Source organism: Ictidomys tridecemlineatus, chromosome 1 (assembly GCF_052094955.1).
Source record: "Ictidomys tridecemlineatus isolate mIctTri1 chromosome 1, mIctTri1.hap1, whole genome shotgun sequence".
Lineage (NCBI taxonomy): Eukaryota > Metazoa > Chordata > Mammalia > Rodentia > Sciuridae > Ictidomys > Ictidomys tridecemlineatus.
In genome coordinates, this window is record NC_135477.1 from 149,034,944 (window position 1) to 149,053,330 (window position 18,387).

General features: G+C 35.6%; 1 protein-coding gene across 13 annotated transcripts; it reads right to left on the bottom strand.

Moving 5' to 3' along the window:
• Positions 1 to 747: 747 nt before the first annotated feature.
• On the bottom strand, positions 748 to 18,362 carry LOC101973554 (F-box/LRR-repeat protein 21). 13 transcript variants are annotated; one of them, XM_040272845.2, is made up of 9 exons: positions 18,196 to 18,362; positions 17,811 to 17,867; positions 16,034 to 16,092; positions 14,438 to 14,533; positions 13,212 to 13,342; positions 11,684 to 12,050; positions 7,097 to 7,219; positions 5,218 to 5,389; positions 748 to 4,854 (listed from the first exon to the last, which is right to left on the bottom strand). In XM_040272845.2, exons 6-9 carry the CDS (start codon positions 12,047 to 12,049, stop codon positions 4,211 to 4,213), a joined length of 1,305 nt encoding a protein of 434 aa, XP_040128779.1. In that variant the 5' UTR covers position 12,050; positions 13,212 to 13,342; positions 14,438 to 14,533; positions 16,034 to 16,092; positions 17,811 to 17,867; positions 18,196 to 18,362; the 3' UTR covers positions 748 to 4,210. The 13 variants fall into 13 exon arrangements, with proteins under 13 accessions (XP_040128779.1, XP_077905086.1, XP_077905091.1 ...); XM_078048960.1 differs by having other exon boundaries at positions 14,438 to 14,537; XM_078048965.1 differs by lacking the exon at positions 13,212 to 13,342 and having other exon boundaries at positions 11,684 to 11,868; positions 14,511 to 14,533.
• Between the last annotated feature and the right edge of the window lie 25 nt (positions 18,363 to 18,387).

Genomic DNA, 18,387 nt, shown 5'->3' on the forward strand with positions numbered 1-18,387 from the left:
GAAGAGCCTCTAAAATATTTGAATGATGAAATTCATAATCACTCTTCCAGATAATCAACCTTCTGAGGTAGTGAAGAGGCAAAACATTGCTGGACGTAGGTACTGCTTTTAAAACCAAGCCCACCTGAAAATAAACTGCTTCTCCAAAGTAGAGCAAGAATGCCTTCTGCCCAGTATGCAAATATGTTCAGTGGAAATGCAAACAATAGACTCAAGGATTTCTTTCTTAGGAAGAATTGGAATACAGCGCCCTCTGGTGCATTGTATCAAAGTGTTTACATGCCCTTTTTTTCTGATTTGTATGTCAAAATGTTTATTTAACTTTAGTTAAAATATTGTAAAGTTCAAATGACAGTGGAGTAGTAGTACTGAGTAACTTAATTTTCCTTAGTAAAAGCGACTATGATAAATACTTCAAAAACTGGTGTCAAATACTACAGATTAATAAGGTGAATAAGAAATTTTTATTTAAATATGTTTTGAGTGAGCTGTACAAAATTAATTAAATAGAATAAGTGATCAATTTATTCAGTTATTTATTTTTGGCATTTAAGTAAACTTTTTATTGAAGTATAGTGTACATAGAGAAATAAGTTGATGAATTTTGATGGCCATGAATGTTCTATAACCCCCAGTAAAAAAAATAAACATTATCACCATCCCAGGAGCTCCTTTTTCTCTCCTCTGGTCACTTCCCATCCCCTAAAAAATATTACCTTGATTTGAACACCATATACCCACATCCTGTTTTTGTTTCCATTTTTTCCATGTTTTTTATTGATGCATTATAGTTGTACATAAAGATGGATTTTTTGTTACATATTCATACATGTACAAAATATAATAATATAATTTGGCCAGTATCACTCTCTTCCCTCCACCTTTCTTTTCCTTTTTCCTCTCTAGTTTCCACATATAAAATATATGCTCCTTGACCTTTTTGAGTTTGGCTTATTTCTCAATATAATATTCTCACGTTCCACCCATTTTCCTGCAAATGACATAATTTCATTTTTCTTTATGGCTGAATAAAACCCCATTGCTTATATATACATTTTTTAATCCATTCATCTGTTGATGGACACCTAGGCTGGTTCCACAGTTTGGCTAGCTGAACTGTGCCGCTATAAACATGAGTAGGCATGTACCTAAGTCATCAGTTTATAAAGGACAGGCCTACAAAGAGAATTCTCACATCCTTAGATGATGTTTATCATACTTTTTGGCACAAAAGCAATACAGATACACTTAAAAAAATTTGCCTGCCTATTGACTCATTTCTGTTATTTTATACAATACCAATGAAACAAATGTCCACAAGGTAGGAAAAGAAAACACAAAAAGACCCCCCATTCTCTCCATTTACTTTTTTGCCCACAAAATTATCCAAATGATTCTAAAATTCTCTAACAAATGCAAAGAAATATTTTTAACATGAACAAGTATGTTTATAGGACTAATTTTTTTTTCGAAGACTGAAATTTAAAATCTAATAACAAACTTTCATTTATCTAAAATTCTCTAATCTTAGGTAAACAAGTTTTCATAGACTTCCAAAGCATATGGAATGCTTTCATTAGGTAAAGCATTAAAATTTATATTTTCTGGCCTTGTTTTTGGCTATCTTAAAATCTTTTTCTTTTCCATTTATATTCACTCAGTAAACTAGACCAATCAGGGGAATTGATATGAGTTGGTGAACTTAGATGACTCTTTTTGAGTTTTGCTCTAAGGTTCGTTAGAGTGCTTAGTTCACAAAGCTCACCAGCAGGCCCTGGAAAAGCTCCAGTTAGGGCATAACTTCTCATCTTATGTGAATAAGACAATGGTGCTCCTTCTCTCTGTGCTTGACCACTCTCCTCTAATACCTCTGTTTGCTTCCTTAGCTACCAGTGCAAACACCACTGGCATTCTGTTACCTCACCATACAGGTACCTACAGTATTCTCTCAACCCTCTTCCAGTATGACATGTTAAAGCAATACCAGGTAAGACCAGAGGCTCACTGCTGCAGTATCCACCATTACTCTGATCACTAACTTCATCCTAGTCAAGCCCTTCTTCCTTCTGCCTGCTTCCTCCTCTCTTTCCCTCCCTTCCTTCCATGCTAGGGGTCTCCAGTATCCAGGCAAATGCTATACCACAGAGCCACATTCCCAGTCCTAAAGCTACTTCTTTTGTGGTTCTGTTACCCTGATCAGGTTCTAAGTTTCCTATTATTGGCTGCTTCTGTACTTTCTGGAAATCTTAAGTTATAAAAAGATGATCTGTAATAATAATAACACTGTTTTCAAGAAATTGGTTTTATTTTTTATATTTTTGGTACCAGGAATTGAGCCTAGGAGTGTTTAGCAACTGAACCACTTCCCCAGCCTTTTATTTTTTATTTTGAGACAGAGTCTTCTAAGTTGCTTAGGGCCTGGCTAAACTGCTGAGGCTAGCTTTGAACTTGTGCCTCAGCCTCCTGAGCCACTGGGATTACAAGCATACACCACCACACACACAATTTGGTTTTATTTTTTAACCACTAAACTCAGTTCCAACATAACATAGTGGGTGCTATGTTAGTGATCAATCACTCACTAACATAGCACCCACTATCCTGAGAGAGGGGTGAATATGAGATGCCTGCCCTTGAGAGCTCACAGCAAGACAGACTGTGGAATAATGATGAGAGTATAAGAAAAGTCCTAAATTAAGGAATATAAACATATTACTTTTAAAAACCACCATTTACAAACCACAAATGCATTCTAATTGCTAAATAGGCAAGAATATTTAAATTTTTATAATTAAAGATATTCAAATGGAAATATCTGGAAAATGTTAGACATTTAATTTTCTTTTCTTTTTTTTTTTTAAGTTTAATCAATTTCTTAGAAACTTAAAGACACTGGGGATAGAAAGCAGGGAAACAAATTTGAAAAAGAAAAGTACTTAAGTAAAGTACTTTTTTTTGAGAGTCTATTATGTGCTAGCTAGTATGCCAGATGCTGGGATATAACAATAAGGAAAAAAAAATACAGTGGTCTTACACTGATGGAGTTCCCAGTGCAATGGAAAAAATGTGTAATAGCCACACAAGTAAATAGTAAATGACACTGATAAATGCTGCTAAGAAGAACTACAGAGTGTGAGGGCATCTACAACCTGGACCTGACCTACGGGCAAGGAAAATGGGCCAAGTGTTAAGGAAGTAACATTAAAGAAAGATCTGGGGGAGCAGAGGGTAAGCCAGGTGGACAGAAGATGTGCAGATGCCTTGTGCCTGGAGGACAGAGGACAGTTAAAGGAACTGAGAGAATGGCAGAAGAGTCAGGGGCAGCATGGTGGGAGATAAGGCCAAAGAAGTGGGGAGGAGCCACATGGTGTAGGTCATTTTAAGGCTACATCTTCATCCTAAAGACAATGAAGAGTTTTAACTCTGCTGTTAATTAAATTATGAGATCACTTATGCAAAAGAGCTGGCTAATCCCAGATCCATAACAGCAGGCCAGGCTGATTCTCCTTCTAACACATCCCCCAAAACTTACTTCTTTATCTGTGAAATGTATTTAATCAATTAACTATCGTAATGTCTTTTTTCTTTTCATAGTATCATTATAAAAGGCATCAGAGTTATTTAATTTTAATCTAATGCCAATTATCTTCCAAGTTAATATAAAGTAGAATTCAAAGTACACTGGAAATTAGAAGTTGTTTACTGACTCACAAGATGATCTTACAGAGTGCTAAAATTTTTATAAATATAATAAATTAAACTTCTGTATTTATATTTTGATTTTACTCTAATTTTTAATACTACATATTTTGTAAAATATATTAGTACCAAGAGGAATCAGATACAATTAAAGCAATATGAAGTGTAAAGTAAAAGGTATAACTGAAGAGATCCAAGTTTAACATTATAAATTTACTTAGTAAGCTAAAATATGCCTTCAAGGAAGGGGGAAGAATCTATTTAGTTTTTAGCCCTAGCCTATCAACCAGCTAATCTATAGTGTCTATGCTCTGTTGACAAAGATTTCTGGTTACTGACATTTCTTATACTTTTTCCACGTGATTCTGCAGCAATCCAATAAGACAGTTTGCAAACAATAAAATATTTAACCTAAAATATTTAGGCTATGCACTTTAAGTTTACATTTGCATAGACAGAAAGCAGCTAATCTTATTGATTATTTAAAATGTTCAGAATCTTTGGTAGTTGGTCACCAGATAGGCATCACATCAGGGAACCACACTCTCCCCAGGTATTTTGAGACTTCAGTATGAACGTCATCAAGGCTATAATTGTCATCAGGGATCAGAACTTCCTCCATGATAGAGAGCTGGGTTAGTCTTCTCCCACAGAGTCTGACAAACTCAACGAATGCACTGCAGCTAACTTCACACTCACTGAGGCCCAAAGCTGTTAAATTTTTACAGTGTTCAGCAATACAGATAAGCTCATTATCAAGAGGCTGAAGACCATTAGCACACACCACTAACTCAATTAGTCGTGGGCAGTTAAGACCTATCTGTCCTAGAATAGCTTTGCTTACTGAACGACCAAAATAAAGGTGAGTAACTGGGGTTTCTTCTTTGAAGAACGGCTCAAATTCTTCTTCATATAAAAAGAAGTACATAACAACATTAACTCCAGGGGAGTGTTTAATAAGTGCATCCCAACTGTGCTTTTTAATAGGATGAAATTCAATCTGTCCAGGGTTTTCACTTACAACATCAATTCGAAGATGTTCAAGGTTAACATGAGTCTCGCTTGAAAGTGCCAGGAGAAGTTCATCACTTAGAATGTAATAATTCAGCGCCAGCTCTTTAAGGCCTTGACAATGGTCAGCTACACAAAGGATTCCTGTGGAAAATGGGGAAAAATTCTTAAGAACAAATAATCATATTGATATTAACATAATGCTTTGTAAATTTAAATTTGATAACATTTACTATTTGCTACAACAGATACCTAATGATTTCCGAGATGGTTGCCAAGAAACAGGATTATACATATAATACAAAGTCTAATTTTATGTGTTTGAATATATAATGTAATTAAAATATTCTCAGGATAAGCAATTTAAACTATATCCAGCTTACAGATTGACTTATTTGAATAAAATTAATGAGTTAGGTTTCATAAGCCTGTAATTTTCAATAAGAAATTATACTGTTATCATTACTATGATAAAACATAATTTTATTTATAAAAAATATAAACTACCATCAGATGAAACATGAGGACAGCTACTCATTTTTAGGAGTCTTAGAGTATCACTGTTATTGGCAACAAGAATCTTCAATGAAGGATCATCCACTGGTGTGTCTTCGATTTTGATTGATGATAATGATTTTGAATTGACAAACACAACTGTAAGTGCTGAGACAAAATGAGCCTGGAAGGGCATAAGAAAAAATTTATGAGAACATTATTTAAAAGTCTACAGCTTCAAATCAAATAATTCATTAAAGCTATGTCAACAAATGCAAACAATCACATATTACTATTATTCACAGTACCATTAACTAGTAGAAGAAATTTTCATTATAACAAAGTGTAGAGATTTATACTTTCATAATTAGTAAATGAAATGTGAGAAAGGGAGAAATTTCAAAAATTTCATAGAACAGGCCTTGCAGTTGTTATTTTCAACCGTAGAATTTGGTGTTCAATATTAAAAGGATACAATTATATTAATTTCCTAGAGTAGGAGTTGTCAAATTATGGACCACCAAATTCAGCCCACAGTCTTTCTATGATTTGTGACTTAAGAATAGTTTTTATGTTTTTAAAAGATTGAAAAAATTATTTTGTAATGTGAAAACTACATGAAAGTCATATTTCAGTGTCCATGGATAAAGTCTGCCTTGCACAAAGTCGTGCCCCTTCATTATGTACTGTCTGTGCTGGCCTTACACTGCCATACCGGAGCTGAGTGTCTGAGGCAGAATGGCCCTCAAAGCCTGAAATATTTATTCTTTGGACCTTTTCAACTCCTGCCCTAAAGAAATAGAAATTTTATGTTTTATACACTTCCATATTTCAAGACCTAAAATAGCATGTGACATATAATAGATGGTCAATAAACAGTTGTTAAGAAAATGAATGGTTAGATGGATGACACACTCTTCACTGACATGGTCTTCCTAACAAATTACCTAAACAAAGTAATTCCAAATCTTTATATGTTTTAAAGATTTATAAATTAAATTTTATTTATAGTTTTCAAAATGAAAACAATTCCACAACGTTTCAGATGCACTGTTTTCTGGTAAAGATAGAAAGTTTGGAACTCAAATTCAGGCATGATCACTTTTCCTTTTTTAAAATCAATTTTCAACATTAATAGAACCTACTAATGATTTTATTGTTCCTATTAAGTTGACCAAACTGGTTAAAAATGCAAATTCATTTATAAGAAAACTCTGATTATAAATTGGTTCACACAAATTTTCAGAGGGAGTGGGCGAGGCCTCTACTAGATTTTATGGTGTCAAATTATTAGAGAAATATAAACATACCACTATTTTTTAAGAAATATGAGGTTCATTTTTCCTTTAATCAACTCCTAATTAGCTACTTTAGTCTAAAAGGCTGTTTAGAGTCCATATATCACTATAATAACAATGTATTTGTTTAGCAATTTTTATGCTTAGTAAAATGCTGCAATTTTATCTGATTTTTCCTTAGTTTGCCAGCAAAAAACACCCAGATATCACCAGATATCATAGAGATCCTCAACCTTGACAGCAGTCACAAAACTCACTTTAAACTGAAGTTTAATTTTTGGTGTCTGCTCTGGTGACTGCATCAGCTCACCTAGAAGCTGGCCCTGGAAGCTGATGTGCAACAGCAGCTTTTGAAGAAGCATTTCAGACTAATCTGATTCTACAGATCATAAAACAAGGAAATACCTATGCAGAACCAATAAGTTTTCATCTAATTATTTCTATTATTCTATTATCCCAATGCCAAATCCCCCATTTTTTTCAGGGTTTCTGAATAGGGTATCCTGTATATCTTTTAGAAGTAGGATGTGGTCTGTCTTTAGGCAATATTTAAGAATTTTAGTATGTGCACACAAAAAACACAGTATCCTTACCTTCGACACATTCATAAAACTTGGCTTAGCTGTTGAAATCAGTCCCAAGGTCTGGATAGAACAATTTACCAGCTGAGAAAGTATATCACAGGCAGCTTCTGCTGACTCAGTACTACTATCAACCTACAATGACAATTTTTAAATCTGAAATTCCTAAATTTCAGAGTTACTGGAAATATATTTAATAAAATTCAACTGTACAATTTTATTTATCCACTTAAACAATACAGATGAATATATCTTTATACAAAATGTCTCAGATTAAAAGGTAAGAAACAGATGCAATGACAAATCAACTTGGCAACTAGTTCATATTTTCAAATCTTTTATAATTACTTGAATTTCAATAATAGCATCCAAATGAAGAAAACTGAGGTTTAAGTTAGTCAGTTATAATCCAAGTGCTATATTTCAATCTACTTAGTAGCTAGAGAAAAACTGGAAAATTTTTGAGATTAAAATTTCTGCAAAACTCAAAGTACTTCCAGAGAAGGATCTAGATATACAAAATGGGTGTTGGTTGTTAACAGGTAGAAGAAAACATGGCAGATTAGAAGAAGGTGATTTTCCAGTTGCTCCATGGTTCTGGAGTTAAGCAGCCAGAGTACTACTTCTCAGGAAGTGGGTGACAAAGGGAATTCACTGAAATTCAATATGAGACAGTAAGAGAATGATAGAAACATAGAAATTCATGTGCTTTGCAAAAAGGACAAGAAAAATCACTTAGGATCCAGGCCAGTGGCACCAGTTCACCACTGAAGGAACGAGGACACAGGCAGAGTGACAAAGAAACACAGTGAACAAATTAGGTGTGGGAAAACCAATAGAATGGAGAAGTGGTCTGAACTCAGCTAAACCAGAGCTGCACAGTGGGTGTGTTTAAAAAGTACTCCATGTTTCTGGACTGGCAAGTGGAGACCTGAGGCAGGGAGCCATCCTGAGGCAGGCAAGCTAGGCTTGCTGCTATGGGAGCTCAGAAGACCATAAGAAATACTGCCATGCTGCTGTGGGGCCTAGATGATGCCTAGAGGGGCACAACTGAAATGGGCACAGAGAGGATTGTGCTCAAGGCAATTCAGGGTGGGGATACTGAGGGAGTGTGGCTCACTTTCGATTTGTGTCTGGCAGCTCACATGACCATCTGGGGAGAATCCAGAAGCTGGGGAGAATCCAGAAGCTGGAGAGGCAGGTACAATTATATAATCTGATCCAGGAAAAAACACCTTGCAAGACCTGTGGAGGGTTAGTCACCCTGCCCTGTGAGTGGAGCTCTTCTGAGGCCCCTGAGATTCAGAAGCCCAGCAGAGATCAGCATCTGCCCAGCTCCAGGTTGTGTGGATCCAATTTCTCTGTAGCAGATACCACCTGACAGATTTCCAAAGGTATGGTCAGAGCTAATCTCCAAACCCCACCACTGGAAATTCTCATTTAGAACTGTCCTGATTTTTTGTTTTGCTTTGATTTTTTAATTTATTTGTTTGTTTTTGCTTTTGCTTTTTTTTTATTGTTACCCTTTCTCTTCTTTCTTCTCCATTTAATAGCTAATCTCTTGTTCACTATTTTGCTTCTTTTACTTATTCTTTACTCCTCTATTATAGCTGTCACTTGCTGCCCCTCTCCTCCTCTGTTCACTTTCTGAATATTTTAAACTTTCTATTGCCTTCATACTCATTTTCTTTTCTCTTAATGAACTGCAATTTTGTCATCTTTTAGAACTAGTTTATATTTAGTTTATGTAATTGCTGTCCTCACCATTTACATCATTGCAGGTATTAGTCCATTGTGGATGGCCAGTTGACACCTGCTGTTTACTTTAATGCTAGATCTAGTTTATGACTACTTATTGTTAACTGCTGACCCTGTTATTCCTATTTTTGTGGTAATTGTTGTTGTAGATGTCATAGTAGGCAACAGACATTTATTTTAATGCTGTATAACATTTCCTGCTGTTTTTTGTTTCACGCCTTTCTGGGAAGTGATTGAGATACCACTGAGTTCAGGGGGTGGAGACTCTGCTACTGAACTATATCCACAATCCAGCCAAGTGACAGTATATCTTGCTTCACATATAATCTAAGTCCACTCAGGATTCAATGATACTTTAACACATAGAAGAGGAGAGACAACAAACCACAATTAACAACCAGGTACCAAGCAGGAATGGACAGAGGGTGGCTCTCAGATTTCACTATTGGACATATGCTCCTACAGCAAAATCAGAGAAGTTTCAAAATGATGACTGAGAGGAATCCACAGTGTTACAGCAGCTCTCCAAGAGTGAGACTTAAATCAGTAGCTCAGTAGAGGCAAAGTGAGAGGCACTGGCAGTTGAAATTAACCCATGGAATACACTGAGCCTATGTGTTGAAGCTAAGAAATACCAACAACCCAGGACTTATTCCAAAAGAGATAACTACATACTAAAGGACCCTCTCATAAAAAAGGAGGAATCCATCTTAGCAGATGTGTAAGTCTAAGACCTCTAAAAAATGTAAGGAAACAGGCACACAAGGCTCCCTCCAAATTATAATCCCCCAACAAAGGAATCCATTCATACTAAAGGGGATAAAACTCCAAAAAAAATTACAAAAATTGATTATTAAAATGATTAATGAACAAAAGAAGACCTAAGAAATGAATTAAGAGAGCAAACACAATAGTAGAAAATCCATTTCAATAAAGAGAAAAAGATTTGAAATTAAACCAAACAGAAATCCTGGAAATGAAAAAAAAAACACAATAAATCCACAGAACTTCAGGCCTCAGAGACAGGGTATGTGAACTTGAATACTTAGTATGCAGTAAGAAAAAATGAACATAGTCAGAATATACAAGAACTGGGGCTAAGGCTGTATATTGTCTAGCATATGTGAGGCCCTGGGTTTGATGCTTAGCAACACATAAAAATAAATAAATAAAATAAGGCACATCTACAACTGTCCATCTACAACTCTAAAAGAAATTTTTTTAAAAAATAATATACAAGAACTCGGAAAAACATTAAAAGACTTAAGATTCATTGAGATTGGTAAGAAGACATGGAGATACAGGCTAATGGCATTTAGAACATTTTCAATGAAATTACAGCAGAAAATTCTCCAAATCTTAGGAATAAGATAGATGTCCATATAAGAGGCAAATAGATCCTCAAATAGACAGATTTAAAAAAAAAAAAAACACCTCTAAGGCACATCAAAATGCCTAACAGAGAATAAGTATAAAATATTAAAAGTCACAGGAGGAAAATGTTAAGTCACACATGCAGAGGTAAAAATAAGGCTCATTTCTGCCTTCTCAGCTCATACTCTCAAATCCAGGAGGGCTTGGAATGAGGTAATCCAAGCTCTGAAAGAAAACAATTACCAATCATTATTATTATATCCAGGAAAGCAATCATTCATAATTTAAGAATAAAACTTTTCACAATAAGGATAAATTAAAATAATTCATAACCACTATGCCAGCACGATAGAAATTACTTTAAACTATACTCAAAAAAACTCAAAAAGAAACCCCACAGCCCTCAAATGGATGAAGCTTGCTAGTAATTAAGCAAATGAAAATTAAGACCAAATTAAATATGTGAATCAATGAAAGTAACAGAAAATAATAAACATCTTTTCACAATAACTCTGAATGTAAACAGTCTCAAAAAAAGAAATATGAACGGCCAACAAATATATGAAAAAAAAAAAGTTCAACATCTTTTGCAATTAGGAAAATGCTAATCAAAACTACACTGAGATTTCATCTCAGTCCAGTTAGAAAGGCAGACATCAAGAGTACAAAGAACAATAATTGCTGGCGAGGAGGTGGGGAAAAGGTACACTTTGTTGGAAGCAATGCATATTAGTAAAACCACTTTGAAAAGCAGCATCGAGATTCCTCAAAGTACTAGGAATAGAACCACTCAGGTATCCCATTCCTTGGTATTTATGCAGAAGATCTAAACAGTATAGTGATACATGCACACCAATGTTTATAGCAGCACATTTCACAATAGCCAGGTAATGGAATTAGCCTAGGTGCCTGTAAAGAAGAATGAAATTTTATTTTACAGTAAATGGATAGAAATGGAGAACATGTTGAGTGAAATATACACACTTAGAAAGTCAAGATTCAAATGTTTTCTTTCACATGCAACAGCTAGAGAGAGAAGATAAAAAAGGAAAAAAGAAGGAGGGGGTAATCTCACAAAAATAGAAGACGAATAGAAGGAAGAAACTGAGATGGAGAGAAAGATGGACATGGGGAAGAACTAGAAAACAAAATCTACCATTTATGTTATATCCATGTCATGTATGACTTAATGAATTCTGCATTTCTCTATTTTTTTTATAACACACTAATTAAAATAACAATAGTAGTAATGGATGGGTAGAGCAAGCTGACTGGAGAGGGAAGAGAGGAGCGGAAGGGAAGGTACTTGGGAATGAGATTGATCAAATTATGTTATATGCATGTACAAATAAGGCAAAATGATTCCCACTATTATATGTAATTATAAATCACCAAAAAATGAAATATGCAAACAAAAAGCTAACACAGTATATAAGCCAGTTTTTCTATAATGCTTATTTTTCTTACCTTAAAGCTGACATACTGAAGATGTACAGCATGCTTTTTAATGATCTGCTGAATGAGATCAGGATGGGTAGACCTAAAATACGAAGTAGCTGATTGGTTCAGTTCAAATTCAAACTTCCTCCAAAGGTCAGGAATATGAAACACCTCATTCCATCTCCTACACACTGAAGATGCTCGGGCCCGATCTATTAAAGGAAGATACTGAAAAATTCGTAATACCACATGGTGAGGCAGACTCCCCCAGTCGAGAACAACAGTGGACACTTGAGTCTGTTTTAGAGAAGAGCAGAACTCAAGTTTGGGCTGTTTTACTGCTGGTGAAGACTGGACAATTTTATTCACAACAGAGAAATTGTTCCTCTTCATTCTGTAAACATTAGAAAATGATCTTTTTCACATTTCTATGAACTATTTGCAATTTAATTGTATAGAATCATATTATAAAATGAAAATAATAACACAATTTTAGTAATAATATTCCACTTTCGTGCATTGATAAATGCTGCTTTGCCCTAGGGATAGAGATAAATAAGTGTAAATTTATTCTCAAAGCTATGATCACATGGGGAAAAGGATTGATAAATTATATGACTGAAGTTGGAACAAGACACAATGGAAGAAAAGAGAATGGGCTTTGACTGAGTTTGCATGTGGGAGAAGTGGTTGAGGAAGCTTCCAAGAGAAACGTCTAAGGAAGCAGCATATATCTCAGGTTTTGTTTCTGTTTTTTTTCTGGTTAATTACTATATCATACTACTCCTATAAAGGAGGAAGCATCACACTGCAATTTTGCGAAGAACTCCTGAGAGGTCTGGAAGACAGGACAACATAATTGAAAGTATAAGTCTAGATAAGTCTCAGCTACGCCACTCACTAATCAGTAATCTTGTCAGAGATAATTACTTGAAGCCTCAGTTTTCTCAGCTGCAAAACAAAGATTACAGCAACACCCAGCTAATAAAATTGTTGTGAGGATTAAAGCACTTAGTGTGGCAGCAAACAGTAAGTGCTCAAATAAGTATTGCAGTCTGTATTGCTATATTAAAATTCCATTTTTCTGAACTATTTTTATTTCTATGTCAAAGTACAATTCTAACAAAAAGTCAAATAGTCTACAATAATTTTCAGATGACAGCTGGGACACACAAGCTCTAGGAAAGATGTATACAGCAGGGCCAGAGTCTTTCTGTAAGTAATACATCGGATCCTCTTCAGTCAAAGATAAACAGCAAGTGAGCAGGTGTTCTTCACTCCTCACAAAAAGACATGCTGGATCTCTAGGTATTAGCCAGCTTGGGATGCAACTAAGTTACAACAAATTTGAACTTCAGATATATCTAAATATATATGGTCATTTTCTACATATACTTTACCTGAGAATCTGAAGTATACAATTATTTACAAGGCAAAATAATGATAAGGGTGGTTTTGAACTGCATTTAATTCTAGTTAACTATTTAATCATTCTTTTACCTTTCAAAGTTAGAACTCTATATATAGAAGATTCAATTTCATAATTGAAACATACCTTTAAATCTAATGAAATAGTTATTTAATGTGTAAATATATCTGTCTTGTGAGTCTCTCTGTCTGATATGAAACATTTCTTAACCACAACATAGAGTTGGATCCCAGAAGCAGGATTGACCTATAAAGTCACTAAACAAAATGAAGTTATCTTTAGGGTTTGGAAAACCAAACGAGAAACAAAAATAGTTGCAAAGCTGTATCCCAAGCATCAGAAAAGCTACTATATATATTTTAGTTTGACTAAACTAGTTACATGCACAACTTTGAAACTAGCAATTCAATGTAAAATACATGAAACTGCTGACTATCAATAGTTCAAAGCAAATGTTACTAATCTACTCTTTAATGCTAGTTATCTATAATAGTAATGTAAAGGAATAGAAGCTTGATTCTAAATTCAGATGCTGAGAACACTCATTAACATTTTGCTTGTACTGTTTCATGTGGCAACCTACAGAATACATAGTTAAAATTTCACTAAATTATTACCAAAGAAAAGTTGCCCCTAATAGAATCCTGTACCAGAAAATCAGTGAAGCCAAACATAAAACAAAGACTTTACCCAAAGCTAGGTTAGAAAACCACTTTGTAATTATCTAAACAGGATTGTGTTATATATTTAAATATAATTTATGTAACATGGATGGTTAAAATTATTGGATAAAAATCACTAAATTAGCTGGGCATGGGTATGGAACAACTATAATTTCAGTGGCTCAAAAGGCTGAGGCAGGAGGATTTTGAGTTCAAAGCCAGCCTTAGCAACTTAGTGAGGCACTTAGCAACTCAGTGAGACTCTGTCCCTAAACAAAATACTTTAAAAATGGCTGGGGATGTGGTCAGTGGTTAAATGCCCCTGGGTTCAATCCCCAGTACCAAAAAAAAAAAAAAAAAAAATCACTAAATTACCAATTTAATGATAGAAGAATCACCATAAACTATTAAAGGATATGATAGTAATACCAATAATTTAGTTAAATTAACATTTTGATTTCATTTTCCTTGTTGCATTAATTTTCATCCAAAAATTATAAGCTTCATAAAAACAAATTTATAGCTATGTGCATCAATAAAATATATTTTAGAATGCAGAACAAATTGATCTTATTACCTTGAAAACCCTGGTATAAAAATTCTAGCCTATACATGTAGAATCATTTAACAGAAGATCATTTCTTTTTAAAGCTAAAAAAATATGTTGTTTCTTTTTTGAGACTTTCTTACCTAAAGAAGGCTTCCAAATTACGGCTGACTCTGAACCAATAAAGTGAGGCACCTGCTGTTGCAGAGTACTCACCAATATCCATTTGACTTCACTTCCTGTCTTGACAAAATATGAAAAAAAAAACCCACATTCATCAGAATATATAAGTCAATATCCAATAATTTTTATGCTTAGGTTATTTATATACATTTGTGTACATGGTAGAATTCTGTTAGGAAACTATTAATTCCAAAACTATCTTTGACCATTAAAAAATAGCCTGGTTAATGAAAATATTGCAATACTTGCCAAAAATTACACTTTAAGCTCTACTAAGGCTATGGATCAAGCAGTCAAAGAGCGCTGAAGATTCACATTCTAATTAATATCTATGCAGAGACACTACAAAAAGTTTAAGGTAGTTCACAACAATATCTGTTTATTGATTATGTAAATATTTCGGTTACAGTTTTCAGCAGCATGTTACAATAATGAAATAGGCAGACATATAACTTTTATTACTTTATCATTCCCATATAAATACATTTTTGTCTCCTATTAATGGAACATATGCTTCTGAATTTTTTTCAATGTTTCAGTTATATTGAAAGATGTGGTATTGATTCATTAATTCTCTTGAGCCTGACCAATTTCAGGCAAACTGACTGTCAGAGTTAGGATCAGAGTCTATACAAACTGAAATTAAGAACAGGTCTCTCCCAAGATAAAACCTATGGCCTTGGTATCGAGGATAAATGCTGTCTACTAAAATAAACTAATGTCTCTTCCTTTTGTAAACCAAACTCAACTACGTAGAGGAGATAGATGAGGCAATCTTATTGATACACTAAAGAGTGGTAAATCTCTACTTTCTACCACCCTTCATTTCTCAATTTGTCACTGAATTCTACTCCCAAAGTAGAGCTTTGAAGGACAGGGAGAATGAACTTGGGCTCAATATTTACAATCTGATGTCCCTACTGCCATCTGTTCTACCATTAGCCAAACCACTCTTTACCAACAATGGCAAGGTGGCTCCTCCTCCTTAACATTCTATGGAGAAGGGTGAAAGGAATTATCAGACACACTTCCAGAGAAACACCATAAATACGAGCAGGACAAGTCCAATGACTTGTATACTCTGGGACAGATGACATTTAGTGAAGAAACTTTTCTACTGACTCAAAAATATGCCTAATTCCTGTGTCTGTAGAACATTATTTTTATATTTTTTTAAATTTATGAATAGATAATACTAAAACCTTTTATGGGGTTCACTGTAATATTTTAACACATATTAAACATGTACTGAACAAGTCAGGGTAATAAGCATTTCTATTTCCTTATTATTTCTTTGTGTTTGGAGTCTTTGAGCTCCTCTTTCTAGTTCTCCTTAAAATGTAACATGTTATTGTGAACTACAGTTACCCACTGTGCTATGAAACACTAGAACTTGTTCCTTCTATCTTACCTGTTATCTAACCCTCCTTCCCAACCCCTCCTGGCCTCTTGCTTTGGATCCTCTACAAGTTTCTAATAAATCTCCCACAGAGATCTGAGGGCAACATTATCAAAGTCAGATTAGATGGGAGACTAATTGAATGTCCAGAGCCAACCTGGCAGCAGCAACAGAAGCAACTGTCTTCAGAACCATCATCAGCCTCTTCTCAATAGCCTAAAAGAATTCAAAAAAGGTACTTCAAAAAGTCTCAAGTTTTCAATTATCATAACAATAAAAATAATATGTAAATACTATAGATAACAGCATAACAATTAAAAACTATCCCCAAAGTCGAGAGACAAATTCCTTAGAAACAGCAAGATGAAAATGAACATAAATAATTATCAAGCCAGGTGCAACAGTTCTTGCCTGTAATCCCAGCTACTGTGGATGCTGAGACAGAAAGATCCTGAGTTTGAGGCCAGCCTGGGCAATATAGTGAAGACCTATCTCAAAATAAAAAATTAAAAGACCTGGGGGTATAACAGTGATAAAATGCCCCTGGGATCCATCACCATACCTAAAGAGAAGAAATAATTATCAAAAGTCCTTTATTTAATCTACTTTCTAAAGTGGCATGCTAAAAAATCAGACTGCTACCACAGGCAGCTAGTTCCTGAGAAGGGGCCTGGAATACCAATCATCGGTGCAATGAATGATAGGGGAGGAATGTCCTGCACAAGAGGGCTGAAGACTTGCTCCAAAATACAGCTTTAAAACATGTAGCTTTCTAACACAGGATCACTTGTGCTAAGGAGCACTAACTTTTTCTGCTAAATATAATCCCATCAAAAGACAAAACAAAATTTACTGGTGAAGTTATCAAAAAGGTTTATGTTCTTTGTGGACCACATGGCCTCTAAGTTCCCTTCTAAGTCTAAAAGCCACAATTAAAAAATATTAAAAGTATTAGTGAGACCCTGTCTCCAATTAAGAAATATAAAGGGCTGGGGGTGTGGTTCAGTAGTTAAGAACCCTGAGTTCAATCTCCAGTACAAAAAGTAATAATAATAAATAAAATAAAATGAAATTATTATCTGGTTTCAAAGAGACAAAAGTTAAAAAGCACTGATGATGTCAGACAACTCTTTCACAAAGCAGTAATTACCTTATTGATTAGTAATTTTCTATGCTTGCAAGACTGTGGTACCTTAATATATATTTCCTTAAAAATAAATGTTGTTATTTTAGAATAAAGTTCTAAAGTAAAATAGTTTATTCTTAAATAAATCACATGAAGATTGAAGTTTGCAAAATATAATTGGATTGAAACAACTTGTGAGATGCAAGGACAGGGCTGCAAATAACTTGAAGTGGGCAATCTGTTAAAAATCCCTGAATGGGGGCACTGAGACAGCTACGCCCTGCTCCACTGTCTTCCCAACCTCTGCTCCCTGACTCTGGAAGAGAAACGGCAGTGAAGACACTCAGCCAGGCCGTCTGGTCTGCGGGGAGGTTTTCTGAAATGGGTCACAGATCCCCGATAGTACCAAGGACACCATGGGCTCTACCCATTAATGCAAGTGATTCCATAAGTGACTTTGCAACATTTTTCTGGGAGACAATAACCAGAATTTATGCTTCAATTTCGTATTTTGGGGAAAATTTCTTAAGAGGCATGCCTGTTGAATACAAAAATCAGCAAACCTTAAAGCACATAGATTCTTTCAACTCACAGGAAGGGCCAGAGTCTACTTTTTCTTTCTGACATTTCTTTGAGGCAAATAAAAAACTTTCTCACACTATAGTCCAATGAACTGCAATACTGCAAGAAGTCGTGCACGTGCAACCTTTTGAAAAACTCAAGCATTTTTCAGCGACTGCATATATTCAAACAACAACGCATGCAGGCTTGAGAGAGGAGGTGAAGATGAAATCCTTTTCAGTCTTACCTTCCAAACAGTAAACATGTGACCGAAATCAGGCTGGCCTGGGTCAAGTGCCTAGCACTGCATTAAAAAAAAAAATTATATATATATATATATATGAAAACAACAACCTGAGGGCCGTACACGCGCAAACCACCTGAGCCCAAGGCGAAATCAAAGCCTCTGTTTTCCCTGAGCCGGCCCGGGTTCCGCTGGCGGTAGGGTAGCTGCAGGGGGAAGTCCAGCAAACCCAGACCTGCCTGACTTAGGCACCGACGCGAGGCCACGCCTCCCGCACCCCTCAGGAAGTGCTCGGACCCTGTGGCGGGCGCCTCCTTCCCCGAGTCGCCACCGCCCGCGGCATCTCCGGGGCCGGCCCCTCCCAAAGCCTGGCAGAAGAAAATGCTACCTGTAACGAGGGCGTTACGCTGCGCCTCCCAGATTCCCGCCGTAGCAACAGCGCGAGCCCAGGTAGCCGCGCTGGGAGAGCGTGGGCGTGGCCAAGCCCTCAGGCTACAGGGCCTCGGACAAGTCTCCGGGCTCCGGACCTCTAGGCGCGGCGAGCGCCCCACAGTCCCGCCCCGATCCCCGCCCCCTTCTC